At 40.4% G+C, this 17,176-nt stretch overlaps 1 protein-coding gene across 3 annotated transcripts in view; it reads left to right on the top strand.

Moving 5' to 3' along the window:
- The window catches only part of gak (cyclin G associated kinase), a 127,773-nt gene that overhangs the window by 27,761 nt on the left and 82,836 nt on the right, over nt 1-17,176 (top strand). For all 3 annotated transcript variants that reach the window (XM_060840133.1, XM_060840142.1, XM_060840124.1), the window contains exons 3-5: nt 5,236-5,295; nt 14,563-14,677; nt 14,983-15,125. In XM_060840133.1, coding sequence (XP_060696116.1) covers nt 5,236-5,295; nt 14,563-14,677; nt 14,983-15,125 — 318 coding nt within the window. The remainder of the gene's footprint in view (nt 1-5,235; nt 5,296-14,562; nt 14,678-14,982; nt 15,126-17,176) is intronic.

The following is a 17,176-nucleotide window of genomic DNA, read 5'->3' as shown; positions in this document are numbered from 1 at the left end:
TAAACAACAGAATATAGTTCTCAACCCTTCAAGATCCCAACTTTGCAATTTCTGCCATTCTGAATAGCTACTCTTTACCCTACTTTCTGCTGTATTCTGTAACTTCTGTTTATCCATTCTGCTACTTGTCTCTGACCCGAAATGCTTTAATCTTTATTAGTCTATTACATGGTACCTTTATCAAAGCTATTTTGGAAATTCAGACTTATTGCATGACTGTATGACCTTGTCTATTCTCTAAGTTATCTCTGACTAACTCGGTGAGATTCGTCAACCAAGGCCTTCCCTTTTAAAATCTGACCACTTGTAGCAGAAGCTTAAACTTATTGCAAAAATATTTTCTGAAAAATTATTACTTGGAAAGTTATTTTTCTGTTTAGTCTTAGTTTTTGCAAACTATTTCTGTAACATTAGATGAATAACCTTTGTGTGCTGTGGCTAGAATTAATCTGTGTAGCTTCTGTCAATCAGAAACTACATCATTGATGTATTGTTAAGAGATTTATTCCCAAATATTATTCTTTAAAAGATTGTGAACATTAATATACCTTTAAACTTTTAACGACATCCTAGGTACAACAGGAACAATGTTCTATCTGCAAGGAACATTAGCTGTGATAGAGTCATACAGTCTTGAGAACATTCTGAGAAAAGTCAGTGGGGTAGGACTATTGTGGAGCTGAGAGAAAGAATTTACAACTTCTCTGAGCAAAATGTGAGTTGAAAAATGGTTGGAGGTCATCTTTACAGCTTGGAGAGAGATTTTGAGGAAGATTTTCTTTTTATCTATACCACTTACCTGAAGCAGCAGGAATTCCGCCAACTCCAATTGTCACAGGAAGATTTTTTTAATTGTAAAGATATTCATAAAATAATCATTATATACATAAACAAGGTACTAAAATAGTTCTATACAGTCTTTTGCATGACGAAAACAATGCATATTTAAATTTGACATTTGCTGCTCATGCAGGACATTTTTACATACATCTTTGAGGCAGCAAGACGGCCTGATAACTGAATAGATCCTTGTTTTACTTCAGTAGAAAGACCATGGATTATGGTCTTTCCCCACTGCACCTTGGCAGCAGCTGCCCCAAGCTTTAGTGTGTCCCTGAGCCCACTGTCCTGGACCTTGGACTGTTGCCAGTCTGCAACACTCGGTTGAGGTCAGTCGTTTGCAGTGGAAATCCAGCAGGTTTTGGGCAGACCAAAAAACATCTCTCACAGAATTGATGATCTTCCATGCATAGTTGATGTTTTTCTCAGGTTGTGCCCTGGGGAACAGACCTTCGAGCATAGTCTTGTGTCGTGGAGTTGCTTGGGATGAACCTCAACAAAAACCACTGCATCTCTCGCCAGATCTTTTTTGCAAAGACACATTCCAGAAGGAGATTTGTGTTAGTCACCCCCCCCTCACAAACCCGCAGCCGCTTCAAGAGCAGTGTGTGGTGATAGAGAGAATCGAGTGTACATAAACAATATTGCAACTAGTACACTTCTCACCACATCAGACTACATCTTAGTGCCTGTTGTAAAATTTGGTGATGAGGCAAGTTACTATGACAGTCTGCTCAGGGAGCCACCTGACAGGGTCAGCACTCTTCTTTTCCCACAGAATCCTGTGCACACTATGTGCTGATCACTGCCCGATAGACTTGTGTCCAAGATGTTTTCCTTCACAGTTTTTTTCATAAGGGACAGGCCAAGACCAACTACTTGAGAGTGTTCTGCAGGAACAAGGCCAGGCCTATCCTTCATTCAACTGTTGCAGAAAGATGCAGCAGTGACAGCAGCTTGTGTATGTGCAATGTAACTTTGGAATCAGAACATCATTTGAGACAGTCAAAGGCATATCTTAAAATTAGTTCAATTAATAATTGACCAAAATACTTCAAAATTTACACTTTGTAGGAAGTCATTCAGTAGTACAAAACTTGAGGCACATTTTGTTGAAGCTTTCATGTTGCACTCACCCGAACAATTCTCAAGATTTAGTGAGAAAACCAGCATTTATAATGTGCGAGGAAAGTGGTTGACTTTGATTACAAGAGGTGTTGCCATGGAGAACAAATCAATTAATGATGATTGAAAGTTAATCATGAGTGCCATAATGACACGAAAGTAGAATACACTGTTCAGTGCAGTACGGAGTACAGTGTTTGACACTAAATGATACAAATGTTTGTTTTGACCTTTCTTTGGTGAAGTAACTGATTCCAGAATCTTAGAAAATAGGAGCAGAAGTAGCTGTGGAGCCTGCTCTGTCATTCACTATGATTGTGGCTGATTATCTAACTCTACAATTTTATCCCTTTAGCTCTAAAAGCTATATGCAACTCCTTCTTGAAAATATTCAGTATTTTGGTATCAACCCCCTTTTGAGACATCGAATTCTACAAACTCACTGCTCATTGTGGGAACAAATTTCTGATCTCAGCAAGGGAACTGTACTGTGCTGTGGCTCAGTTTGTTTTAACTCCCAATTTGACTACACCATCATCTTTTTTAACCTGTGTGTAACTTGCTTTGCTGTCAGCCTGCTTGTGCAGCATCCAGATCTGGATGTCCTGCAATTTTGGAATGTAGAAGCAGAAATGGACCATTCAGCTGCTGAAGAGTGCCATTCTAGATCATGGCTGATCATCTATCTGAACTGCATATTTCTGTGCTATTTCAATTTCCCTTGATATCATTAGGAACTAGAAATCTATCAATCTCTGTCTTGACCTTAATAACAGCTTCTGCAGCCCTCTGGAATAGAGAATTCCGCAGATTGATCACTCTCCAAGTGATGTTCCTCCTCATCACTGTCCTAAATGACATGCCTTTTATTCTGAGACTGTCTTCTGGTTTGTGTTCCCACAGCCAAGTAAAACATGCTCTCTGCATCTCTATTTATCCCTTTAAGAATTTGATGAGTTACTCTAAGATCACCTTTCATTCATCAGAATTCTAGAGGACAGTCCTGTCATCCCACAAAATAGTCTGATGAACATCTGCTGCATTCTCTCTATGGCAAGTGTGTTCTTACTTAAGCCGGAGGACAAGAACTGCACACAACACTTCAGGAATGCTCTCACCAGCGTCCTGTACAGTTGAAGCAAGACATCTTTACCCCTATACTCCAGTCTTGCGATAGAGGCTTACTATATGCCTTCTGACTTGCTTGCTGCACCCACATGTGGTGTATGGACGTGTCACTCGGGTCCCTTTGAACATTGACACTTTGCAGTTTCTCACCCTTTAAGAAATATCCTGCACCAATGTTTTCTCCTCATGAGGTGGATAATCTCATATTTATCCAAATTATATTCCACCTGCCATTCTCTCACTTGTCTGAATCCTCTTGAAGCCTTTTTGCAACATCCTCAAACTCAGATTCCCTCCACGTTTTGTAATATCTGCAAACTTGAAAGCATGATGTTCAGCCCCCATTTCAAAACTGTTTGCATAGTCTGTGAACCGCTGGGCAAACACTGATCCTTGCAGTATCCCATTGGTCACCGCTTTCCAACCTAACAATGATTTGTTTATTTTTACTCTGTTTCCTGTCTGTTTAAGCAATCTTTAGATAATGCTAGTACATTATCACCAATTCCATGTCCTTCATTTTTGGTTTCTAATCTCCTGATTGGGTGTTTATCAACAGTCTTTTGAGAATCCAATTAAACAGCATCCATTGGCTCCCCCTTAACAAGTCTGCTTGTAGCATCTTGAAAATCAAGTTTGTCAAAAATGATTTCCCCTTTGTAAATGCACATTGACTCTGTTCAACTGGACAGTTATTTTCTAAATATCCAGTCGTCACATGCTTTCTAATAGGTTCTAGTATTTTCTCTACTATGGTTGTCACACTAACAGATCTGTGGTTTCCTTTTTTATTGATCTTCCTTTCTTAAACAGTGAAGTTACAATGAAGCAACCTTCCAATTTGCAGAAACTGTTGCGGAGTTAATAGAATTTTGAAAGATGACCATATTGCCTCTATGTATGCAACCATCTATTCCAATATTCAAGAGTGAAGACCAGTGAATCCTGGGATTTGTCAACTTTCTGACAAGTTAATTTCACCAAAGCTTTTTTTTTAAACCAATATTAATTTCTTTCAGTTTGAGTCTCCCACAAAACTTTTGGATGTTAATTATTTTAGGGAGTGCACTTCATCTGTGCAGACAGATACAAATTGCCTATTTAGCTTAAAATACAATATTATAGAGACAAACACCAAATCTTCAACTTTTGCTGCAAGGATCATTGAACTCTATGAATCCCACTGCTCTCCTCCCTGGTCACTATCTCAGGCTGGATCAGAACGTTTGCAGCAACAGTTTGATATTAGATTCTGAGGTGAGCCTTCCAACAGAGAATTTCTACTTCTGCTACATTGACCAATTCCATCCATTCCTAATTGCATCTGCAGCTGTAAACCTTGTCTGTCCTTTTGTATCTCCACACTCAAACACTCCTATGCTTTCCTGATTGGCTTTCCAGCTTTGAACTTCAAAGGCTCATTCTACCATCATCCCTATAACCTCTAATGTGCATTGACATTATGTATGCTCACGCGTTGAATTCAAAATTTTATGAGCTGTAATATCCTCAGGCTATGCTACCCTCTGAGTCTTATGCTTTTCTGCAACTCTAGCCTTTTTAATCACCTTCCACTCTCTTTGCCCACAATACTGGTAGCCTCATTGTTGGTCCTCTAGGTCCTAACCTCTGGAACTACTACCTTCACCCTCTCTTGTGTCTGTATTCCTATTTTCTTCTTTAAAAAGCCCTTCCTTGAAACCTGCCTCATTAATCAACTTTTAAGATCCTGAATTTTAAAAAAAAATTGTTGAAGAAACTTAACAGATCTGGCAGAGTCTGTAGGGAAAAAGCAGAGTTGACATTTGGAGTCCAGTGGCCCTTCTTCATAACTAAGTCATCTCTAATTGCTTGTTTTTGATTTATGTCTCATTATGGATCCTTTGTGTGATGCACCTATAGGTGTCTTCCTACATTAAAAGCACTGTATAATTGCAATTAATCAACTTAACCACGTGATGCAGATTGCATTGAGCAAATTAACTGTGCAATTTTGTTGGCTAGATAACTTGTGTAGTGACTTGCACAAGTTGAACGTCAGTTACGCAGGAAATCTGTGATATCTGGTGTGTTAAACAATTAAAAGTCAAGCATACTTTGCTTAATTGCTGAACTTTCACATGATCACATTTTGCTTTACAGAGACTTCTGTCAAATGAAGAAGAAAAGAGCAAAGCAATCATTCAGGAAGTTTGCTTTATGGTATCCTTTGTAGTTACTTGAAGTTTCACTGGTTTTTATTGTAAGTGATTGCTTGTTTAGCAAGAGACTTCTGAAATGCTCCATGTTTGTGTAATGTTAGCCTTGCCTTTGTTTAAAGTCATAGCACTTAAAGTATATCTTTTCTGATTTTTGTCCCCTTTTCATGGGTAATAGAGGAAACTATGTTAATTCACACAGCATTCACTCTAATCACTGCTTCTGTTTTTAACTTTGAAAGCTTTCGTCCTTACTGATTCTCCCCTCTCTGTACCTTATCTCAGCACAAAAGGAAATGGGTAAAGTGGTTTTCCCTCGACTGTCTCCATTCTGTCATGTTATCCTGTCCAGTAGGTCTTGAAAGCATCTCAGTAAGTATTTAGTTTTAATTGGTGGCACTCTTGTCTTTGAGTCAGAAAGTTGTTGATCCGCACTCTGTTCCAGAGATTTAAGTGCATTACTGGAGGATTTCTGCATTGCCTTTGAGATGAGATATTAAACTGAGCTCAGTCTGCTCAGATGAGCGTAAAAGATCCCATGGTATACTTTGAAGAAGAACTGGTGAGTTCTCCACAGATATGTCAGAAACAGGAGCAGGAATTGGTCATGATGTCACAGTCGTTATTTATTCTTCATTCAACACAACCAGAAATAACTTATCCAGTAATTTATTTCATCACTATCTATAACGATTGTGTGCCAATTTGCTACATTTACCCATATCACACAGCTTCAGAGCTTTTGAGGCTGTAAGTAGCTTTGAAGCAATACCAGTTTTTTTTTCTCCTTCATGCAATTTCATTCTTCCCCCAGGGAGGTATTCCACTTAGCATTTCTTTACAGCTGCTACATGGCAGTTATCAATAACTTCTCAGAGAAAGGACTTCAACCTGTGTTTCACTTTCCAAAAGGAATAACCCATATATTTTTTTTTAATGACCATTATTTTTATGTTAAGTCAAATTGAAATGAATGAAAGCATCACAGAAAGTTTTTTTTCAATTTGTGAATTGTTACTAAATCCTTATTTGTTCAGAGATCATCTGGCATGATGGGTAACATTCCTGCCCCTAAACCAGAAGCTCTGTGTTCAACTCCAAACTCAGGACTTGGTGGCCAAGGAAGGCGCATTTATAACATGGTCGGAAGGTTAGGTGTAAAAGGAATCCACTTGCCTTTCTGTGGCTTACATAGAGGCCACCAGGACTCTGGTGTATAGTCTACACATGTAGCGGCTGACCCCACTGATGTCGACATAATGTCTGTGAAGGTAGGAAGTGACCCTTAATTCACGATTTATGGGGTCAGTTGGGCTTCCAACGAATGGTCCATCTGCCAACTTTCTCAATGCTACAAAATGATGTGGCAGCAGGAGGATCTTGTAAAAATGTAAACCTATAAATTTCCTATTGCTCAAATCTTAATATGATTACATAATATTTTTTGCATCCACAGAACCAGTGCAGGAAGTAAACTTGTTTTTCTTTTTCAAACATGGTGAGGGTATTGGTGAAATATTGGTTTGTATAATTTTGTTTTTATAGAAAATCTCCTGCAATTTAACCATACAAGTTGCTTTGACTGACTTATGGTGTGTGGGCATGACTTTGTTCAAGTTAGAATATAGCTGAAAATGTGTTGCTGGAAAAGCGCAGCAGGTCAGGAAACATCCAAGGAACAGGAGATTCGACGTTTCGGGCATAAGCCCTTCTTCAGGAATGAGGAAAGTGTGTCCAGCAGGCTAAGATAAAAGGTAGAGAGGAGGGACTTGGAGGAGGGGCGTTGGAGATGCGATAGGTGGAAGGAGGTCAAGGTGAGGGTGATAGGCCGGAGTGGGGTGGGGGCGGAGAGGTCAGGAAGAAGATTGCAGGTTAGGAAGGTGGTGCTGAGTTAGAGGGATTTGACTGAGAGGGGGAGGGGAAATGAGGAAACTGGAGAAATCTGAGTTCATCCCTTGTGGTTGGAGGGTTCCTAGGCGGAAGATGAGGCACTCTACCTTCAACCTTCGTGTTGTTATGGTCTGGCGATGGAGGAGTCCAAGGACCTGCATGTCCTTGGTGGAGTGGGAGGGGGAGTTGAAATGTTGAGCCACGGGGTGGTTGGGTTGGTTGGTCCGGGTGTCCCAGAGGTGTTCTCTGAAACATTCCACAAGTAGGCGGCCTGTCTCCCCAATATAGAGGAGGCCACATTGGGTGCAGCGGATACAATAGATGATGTGTGTGGAGGTGCATGTGAATTTGTGGCGGATATGGAAGGATCCCTTGGGGCCTTGGAGAGAAGTAAGGGAGGAGGTGTGGGTGCAAGTTTTGCATTTCTTGCAGTTGCAGGGGAAGATGCCGGGAGTGGAGGTTGGGTTGGTGGGGGGTGTGGACCTGATGAGGGAGTCACGGAGGGAGTGGTCTTTTTGGAATGCTGATAGGGAAGAGGAGGGAAATATATCTATGGTGGTGGGGTCCGTTTGGAGGTGGCGGAAATGACGACAGATGATATGCTGGATATGGAGGTTGGTGGGGTGGTAGGTGAGAACCAGTGGGGTTCTCTCCTGGTGGCGGTTGGAGGGGCGGAGCTCAAGGGCGGAGGAGCGGGAAGTGAAGGAGATGCGGTGGGGGCATTGTTGATCACGTCTGGGGGGAAATTGCGGTCTTTGAAGAAGGAGGCCATCTGACTTGTACGGTATTGGAACTTGCCCTGCCCGTCCAACCGCCACCAGGAGAGAACCCCACTAGTTCTCACTTACGACCCCACCAACCTCCATATCCAGCATATTATCCGTCGTCATTTCCGCCACCTCCAAACGGACCCCACCACCATAGATATATTTCCCTCCCCTTCCCTTTCGGCGTTCCGAAAAGACCACTCCCTCCGTGACTCCCTCGTCAGGTCCACACCCTCCACCAACCCAACCTCCACTCCCGGCATCTTTCCCTGCAACTGCAAGAAATGTAAAACTTGCGCACACACATCCTCCCTTACTTCTCTCCAAGGCCCCAAGGGATCCTTCCATATCCGCCACAAATTCACTTGCACCTCCACACACATCATCTATTGTATCCACTGCACCCGATGAGGCCTCCTCTATATTGGGGAGACAGGCCGCCTACTTGCGGAATGTTTCAGAGAACACCTCTGGGACATCCGGACCAACCAACCTAACCACCCCGTGGCTCAACACTTCAACTCCCCCTCCCACTCCACCAAGGACATGCAGGTCCTTGGACTCCTCCATCGCCAGACCATAACAACACGAAGGTTGAAGGAAAAGTGCCTCATCTTCCGCCTAGGAACCCTCCAACCACAAGGGATGAACTCAGATTTCTCCAGTTTCCTCATTTCCCCTCCCCCCACCCTGTCTCAGTCAAATCCCTTGAACTCAGCACCACCTTCCTAACCTGTAATTTTCTTCCTGACCTCTCCACCCCCACCCCACTCCAGCCTATCACCCTCACCTTGACCTCCTTCCACATATCGCATCTGCAACGCCCCTCCCCCAAGTCCCTCCTCCCTACCTTTTATCTTAGCCTGCTGGACACACTTTCCTCTTTCCTGAAGAAGGGCTTATGCCCGAAACGTCGAATCTCCTGTTCCTTGGATGCTGCCTGACCTGCTGCGCTTATCCAGCAACACATTTTCAGCTCTGATCTCCAGCATCTGCAGTCCCCACTTCCTCCTCCATGTTAGAATATAGGCAACAGAGTTTTGAGTGAGCTCAAGTCTACGTACATTGTGTATTGAGAGGCTGGGCACAATAGCATGGAATAGCAAAGTTACATTGTAATTGCATCAAACAGCACAGTAAGTTGCATGCTTTGTATCACCCTTGTGTAATTTATGTTTGTGAAACTTTGAACAAATAGTTCTTGTAACATGGATTAGTGTTTAACTTGGGACATTAGCTTTCTGACTCAGTTACCGCTTGATTGCACATGATATTTGTCGTGAAGTTGAGACTTGTTTTCTTCAGGTAGATGATTCCACTGTATCATGGCTGTGTCATTAAAGCCCACCTACAATCTTTATGATAAAGTTCATAATATACCTAACAGCAGCAAAGTGGAAAGACTTGTTAAATTTGTTGAATTTTGCTGACACATTACTGTGTGTCTGATGAGATAGATCTTTTGAGATTTGAATTGAAAAAGAGATAATTTGTCTTGATCAAATGAATTAGCGAAAAGCACTGTATTAAAAATTCAAGATAAATCTAGAATTTTCATACTGTTGTTTATCTTCAATGCTTTTTAAATAGCTACTTAGCTTTAGGTATTGTTGGTACTTTGACAAACAAATAGCAGGAAAAACTTGTTTTTTGCCTTAGAATCGCTATGAATAGAGTCATTCATCTCTGGATCTAAAGGCCTGTGAGTAGAATAAGGATTAGAGTTGCACTATTCAAGCAAGGCTGGCTACTATTCAGTTTATTAAATAACACATTGTAATGGATTGTGACATTTTTTTTTCATTACTGGCTTGAATAAGTGTTTTGTAATTAATACTGTAACTGTTCCAAACCGTGACTGGTTAATGTTCAAACACTAGCGTCTATCCATTCAAGCACTCTATATATGAGATAACATTGAAGTCCCCATGAGTTCTCTACCTTGTTTGAAATGTCTAATTTTGGCAACTAACACTCAAAGTTGAACGTTAACTTTGTTTATAAACTGCTTTACCTAGTCTGTGAAGTTTTGTAAAGACCATTTAAGCAGGTGGTGGCTAACTGGTAATGTCTCTGGGCACTCAATCCAGAAGTCCAGACTAATATTCTAGAGACATGAGTTCAAGTTTCATGATGGCAGATGACGAAATTTCATTTTAATATTTGGAATTAAGAGCTCGCCTCATGCCGACCATGTAACCATCGTCAGTTGTCTTTCGCTAATGTTCTTCAGGGAAGGAACTCTGCTGTTTCCCACAGTAATGTGGTTGATACTTAACTACCTTTTGGGAAATCAAGGATGGACAATAAATGCTGACTTAGTCAGTGACCCCACAATATGTGAATGGGTAAAAAAATGTCAGATCTGTTATCAGGAATCTCTGAGCAAATTCCATCCTGCGCCTGCCAAAAACATGTCTCCAAAGTTGTAATGATACAAGTCCAACTTCATGTCTGTTCCAGACAAACAAAATACTGTGATTTTCTTTATAAATTGGCACTAAGTGAGGCTTCATGTTCATCATGCAGAAGCTACTGGCAGAAATTGGAAGAGTCTTCTATCATTCAGTTACTTTTCAGCAAGAAATTATATTTGTTTAGCTGGAGATGTTAAGCCGTCTATGTTTTAGTTTGTGTGTTCCCATGAGAAAACATTTTGAAAAAATGGAGCAGACTGAGTGGGAAGGTGTAAAGAATCACTTAATGCCCTATGTTGTGAGCAGTGTAAAGCTTTGCTTGGCATAGAGTTTCTTGAATCCATAAGACCACAATATATAGAAGCAAAATTAGGCCATTCGGCCCATTACGCCGAATTTGAGCATGGCTGATATATATCTCAACCCCATTTTCCTGCTTCTTCCCTTAACCCCTTAGTAATCAGAAATCTATCTCTGTCTTAAGTACACTTGATGACTTGGCCTTCACAACCTTCTGCAGCGATGAGTTCCACAGATTAATAATCCTCTGGCTGAAGAAATTCCGCCTCATCTCAGTTGTGAAGAGTCATTCCATACCCTGAGGTTGTTTCCTCATGGAAAATTCATCTTCGTGTCTACTCTATCCAAGCCTCTCAGTATTCTCGGAGTTTCAATCAGCTGGCTCCTCATCCTTCCAAATTTCATCTTGTAGAAGCCACGCTTCCTTAACCAGTCCTCACATGACAAGCCCTTCATCCCTGGGATTATTCTTGTAAAACTCCCTTGGGCACTGTCCTTCCAGTGTATTCTTTATCTGATACGGGGCCCAGATCTGCTCACAGTATTCCAAATCTGGTCTAACCATAGCCTTATTTTGTCTCAGCACTAATCTCTGATCTTGTATTTGAGCCCTTTCAATAAGATTGCAAGCATTGCATTCGCCTTCCAAAAGAATTCTGAACTAGGACTGAAGTCCCTCTGTGCTTCAGATTTCCAAAACCATCCTCCCCATGTAGAAATAGTTTTCACGTGCTTCTTATGAAACTACATAACCTCACACTTCCAACATTGTATTCCATCTGGAACTTGGCCCATTCTCCAAGCTTGTCCAAGTCCTTCTGCAGCCTCCCTGCTTCCTCAGCCTGTTCCCCCCACCTATCTTTGTGCCATCTGCAAACATAGCCACAATGGTCTCTATTCCTTTGTCCATAACCTTCCTGTTTAAAATGAATAATTGCTGTCTCAACCTGGACTCCTATGGAACTCTGTGAGTCACTGGCTGCCAACCTGAAAAAGACTCCTTTAATTCCACTGTCTGCCTTCTACCAGTCAGCCAATCCTCTGTCAATTCTAGTACCTTTCCCCAAACACCATGGGCTCTTATCTAGCAGCCTCCTGTGTGGCACCTCATCAAAAGCCTTCTGCTCATCCAAAGAGATCACATCTATTGACTGTCATTTGCTCATTACCTCCTTCAAGGATTCTGTCAGTTTTGTCAGGCACTGGTATTCCTTTCAGAAATCTGTGCCGTCTCAGCTCTGTTTTACCATTCACTTCTAACTATTTTGCAATTTCGTCCTTAGTAATGGATTCTAAAATCTGACCAACAACTGAGGTCAGATTAAATGGCCTATTGTATCAGTACTGTGCCTTTGAGAGGAATTTGCTCTGCGCTATTGCTCTTGCAGAGAGGTGTTACCAGTGCTGGCATAATGTCTGCTCCGGAAGCAGTAGGTAAACAGCTTTGAGTGCCTTGAATGTTAAATTAGATAAAAGAGGTATGAGTGGATAGAGTCAGGCTGACATAGACTCAGGGTTTTAGTTTTGTTTTCATTAAAGTTGGTGTTTGAAGCTGATAGATACAGCTGTCTCTCTGCTACAGCAGAAGCTTGAGTTCTGTCTGCTGCTGGATTATTTATTTCGCTGTTCAGTTTTCCTGAATTGGAAGAGATAGCAAGTGAGGTAAATCTGTTTTGCTGAATTGCCTTTGTCAAGATTATGTTCATGGGATGCTGCTATATTGGACCAGTTGTTGATTAGTAATTCAATAATAAGTATTTCAATAGAGTTAAAGTTATGCTAATTCTTTTTTTTATTTGTATTTTAACTGTGTTGCAAGAAGTGTTTTGCCTAAAGCCTAGTGGTGAACCAATTGAATCACATCTAGAACACAGTACTTTGCACTTGCCTTGAAATAAGATAAAAGTTAAGGTCTAGGCTATCTCCTTGACACTTTTTTTCAAGGGGTTTGGTCTGGTCCACAACAAAATAATAAACAGGTATGTTACGTGAGCTGTTTTCCAGTCCTGATTCCTGAAAGATCATCAACTATGGCTCTAAAATCTCCTCAGCTCTCTCTATCAGGTTTATGGAGGTGTCGTTCATTTGGTCGGGGTGATTCATCCCCCTCAGACCTTTCAGCTTTCCTAGCATCTTCTCCTTAGTGATGGCCACTTCATTCATACCTGTTCCCTGACTCTCTCGATGTTCTGGTCTGCTACAGGTGTCTTCCACCATGACGGTGGATGCAAAGTACCTATTCAAGTATACCTTTCCCACCTCTGTGGAAATTATGCCAGTTTCGATGCCAGTGACAACATTTCAAATGGGATCTATTTACCCATGCCAGAATATTTAGATTAGTAGAGAGACAAGTGCAAATAACACATAGCTAGTTGAGAATGTGTCTTCTGTCATCATTTCTGTCAGTATCTTTTACCTCTGCTGCACTTAATTCCTTTTACTTTACAGAATAGGTGTGTACTCATGGGAAGGTTGTTCCAGCTGATTAGTCCTCTCAACATTTTGTTTAAATTCATGCCAGGTTTCAGTGAGGGAAGTAAACTGCAAATCGAACTCCAGAAGTCTTTGATCTGCTGAAAATAAATAACATTGGGATATGGTATTTTTGGGGTATACATTTGTCCATGCTCAGTGCTGATTTAAATGCATGAAGTTGCACTGTGAAAGGAGTTCTTTCACTGTGAAAGAAATGACAGAATACTTAGCTTGTTGTAACATGGAAATGATGTAAATGTAATCAATAAATTTCTTTTTTTGAGGCAGCCAGTACTTAGAAGAACAACATTAACTACTTTTCTTGATTTTCTACTCTGTGAGTTGGAGTTTGACTTTTTGTTATAATCTACAATAGGCTAGGACCCTATTTAACCATGCAGCTTTGTTTAATATTGCAGATGGTAGTAGAAGGAACAGGTCTTCAAGGCTGGACTAAGATTAAATGTGAATCTGGTGTCTTTTAGCATGGACCTAAATTATATGTGAGATTGAATGATTTGATGGATTTCAATCATAGAATAAATACAGCATAGAAGAAAGCTTTTCAGCCTCTCAAGTCCATGTCAGTTTTCTTGAAGAAATATCTTCATAATTGCTACCTTTTACCCAACCATGCAGAGTAAATGCAGGTTGTAAAGGCTCAGAAGCACACTTGTTGTGACTCAAGCTTTAGTGGATACTACAGTTCTTTTGTCTTTGATTGTATATTACTCATTAATATACCTCTCTAATACTGGGTGCTTACTGCATGGACCACATCCTCATCTTGAGCAGTTTTGTTTAAGATTAGATTGGATTAGATTCCCTACAATGTGGAAACAGGCCCTTCGCCCCAACAAGTCCATACCGACCTCCAAAGAGTAACCCACCCAGACCCATTTCCCTCTGACTAATGCACCTAACACTACGGGCAATTTAGCATGGCCAATTCACCTGACTTGCACATCTTTGGAGTGTGGGAGGAAACCCACGCAGACACGGGGAGGATGTGGAAACTCCACACAGGCAGTTGCCCGAGGCTAGAATTGGACCCGGGTCCCTGGCACTGTGAGGCTGCAGTGCTAACCACTGAGCCTATCTACTAATCTAAAGATGATTAAGAGTTTTTGTCATTTTGTGACCCATAACAACCATCAAAATAAATGGTTATTCAGATGTACTTGGAAAACATATTTGTCCTGATTATCCACACTTCACTGAGGCTTTAAGTTGGGGTAGACCAGCAATGTTATAAAGAATGCAGAGTTGTCACAAAGTTGTCGCATTTTCCTCATGTTCTCCAGTGTGCACAATAGTTTCAAAAGATTACACATTCTTATCAAAGACTAACAAACGTTAAATGTTTACACACCTTTTATAGCTTAATGAACTATATAATCCTTAACCAAGCAACTTCAGAAAAAGCTTTCAGGGCATCCAAACGTTGTACAGTTTAACTCGGCAGCTTCCATAGGGAAAGAAGAATCTGATACTGGACAAGGAGAATATCTTATACTCACTGAACTATGTAAAGGTAAAGTTAAATATTGGAATGGATATAAAATAAATTTGCTTAATACTTTGTAGATGTTATTTGGTTGATGTTTAGTCTGACTAGATTCAAAAAGATAATTGGTTTTTGTATAGAAATTTACAACTTGATGCAAAACAGCTGTTTAGCGGCTTTGAGGAAGGATCCCCGCACTTGGAATGTTAACCTTGACTTCTCTTCTTAGGTGCTGCCAGATCTGCTGAGCTTTTCCAGCAACTTCTGTTTTCATCTCTGGCACCTGCAGTTCTTTCCATTGCTATTCAACAGTTGCTCTGTTTTGTTTCTAGGCCAGTTGGTTGAATTTTTGAAGAGAGCTGAAGCAAATAGTCCACTGCCATGTAACACAGTGCTGAAGATATTCTATCAGACCTGTCGTGGAGTGCAACATATGCACAAACAGAAACCACCAATCATTCACCGAGATCTCAAAGTATGGAACAGCTTTTGCACCCTTAGCAATGTCAAAATAATAATGCATTTCTGAATGATACAATGATTATATAAATTAAATTTTCTTTTAGAAAAGAGCAAGAATCTGAGTTTTCTTATTTCTGGCTTAATTCTTCACTACATTCTTTTTTTAGATTTCCAAATGCTCATAGCAAAATGTGGCAGTACAGAATGAGAAGGTTCATCCATGCCCTCGTTATCTCAAGGCATGACTATTTCAAGCACTCTTTGCTGGTTTCCCACATTCTAGAATCTAAACTGAGATCTTTCAACAAGTGACTTAATTCGTAATAAACTATGTTCACTTGTCACTTATGTATTGGCTCCTGCTGAAGCAAAGTATTGATTTCTATTTTCTCATCGTCAGATCCCTCCCCAGTTTTGCCCTGCCTTTTTCTGTAATATCCTTTGAACCCACAAATATCCATCATGCTTGTAATGATGTGTTTTGCCAGTTGTAATTCTTCCGCTGTTGTTGCCTTCTATTCCTGGATACTGAGGTGTGAAATTTCCTTTCGACACCTTTGTGATTAAGAGCTTGTAATTCCAAGTTCCATCATTAGTCACCTTGCAGCCACACCTCTTTAATGACTATCATTTCAGATGTACTTATCTCAGTAGAAAGTCGGTTAGTTCAGATGGCTGATTTGCAATGGAAAGTGACACCAACTAGTGCAGGTTCAATTCCTGGACTGGATTATTTTGCCCAATTTGTCTGAGGCATGGTGATCCTCAAGTTAAACCACACCAGTTGTCTTTCTGTAATGAGGGAGAAGCCCTCTGGTTCTCCGAAATTATGTCAGTTTTAACATTTACCTTAATAATTTCTACTTGAGCTGACAAGTCATCTCTTTTATTATAAATGCTGTGAACATTCAAGTACAGGTCCTTTAGCATTTTGTTAATGTTTTTGCAAACCATATGTGCTGTCATGCTTATAAATTTGTCAGCTTTGTTCCTTCCTCCCACATTCTGATTATTATTACCTTTATTACGATATTTCAGTTTACCTTATCCATTTCCTTTAATTGCTGCTTCTTCCCACACATGATTCATTGCACCAACTATTCTATTTGGAGTACACTAGTTAAATAACTCAACAGAACCCTAGTGTTCACGTTCATCTCTTGCTTTCCATGTGTCCCATGAATTGAAATAATTTCTCCCACACGAGTCTTTGAGCCATACGTTCAACTCGTTAATTTTATTTATCCTATGCTAGTTTGTTGGTGAATCCTCCAACAATGTCACAATTATTATCTGAAGTTCTACTTTTAAAACTTAGCTTGTAACAACTTCCCGACGAAGAACCTCTTTTCTAGATTTATCAGTTGGTGCTTAGATGGACTGTTCCTCCCACTTTTCTCTCCAACATCAACCAGTTATCTTAAACCCTAGCACCAGCTAGACAACACAGTCAACAAGACTCTCGCACCTGGCTGCAGAGAACTGTGTCTGTCTCCCTGATTTTACTGTCCGTTACTACAGCTATCTCCTGTTTACTTCAGTGAAAGCAAAATATTGCAGATGCTGGAATTCTGAATGTAAAAAAAGAGTGTTGGAGAAATTTAGCAGGTCTAGCAGCACCTATAGAGAGAAAAACAGAATTAATGTTTTGTGTCTGAAATAACTATTCTTCAGAGCCCAATTTCAAGAGAGTTTTGAAAAAGAATAATTATTGACTCAAAATATCAACGCTGTTTTTCCCTCCATAGATACTGACAGACAGCTAAATTCTGAATTCTCTGCCAAGAGAAACAGGTTCCTCTTGTCTACTCTTTCTGCCTTCGGTTTTGTATCCCTCAATCATGTCACCCCTGTGAGATGTTGTGTTGTAGCTATCTTTACTAACTCACTCATCAGCTCACAATATTCATTAATACTGTGTTTCTATTTATTCATTCATACATTCATTAATTCACAACCTTTTAATAATCCATTGTTTACTGTAATACAAAGAGAGAGAAAAATAAAATTAAAGTTTTGAGTCTGTAATAATTCTTCTTCAGAACCCCATTTCAACAGAGCTCT

Source organism: Hemiscyllium ocellatum, chromosome 2 (genome assembly GCF_020745735.1).
Source record: "Hemiscyllium ocellatum isolate sHemOce1 chromosome 2, sHemOce1.pat.X.cur, whole genome shotgun sequence".
NCBI lineage: Eukaryota > Metazoa > Chordata > Chondrichthyes > Orectolobiformes > Hemiscylliidae > Hemiscyllium > Hemiscyllium ocellatum.
This window is presented reverse-complemented; position numbering and strand designations above follow the sequence as displayed.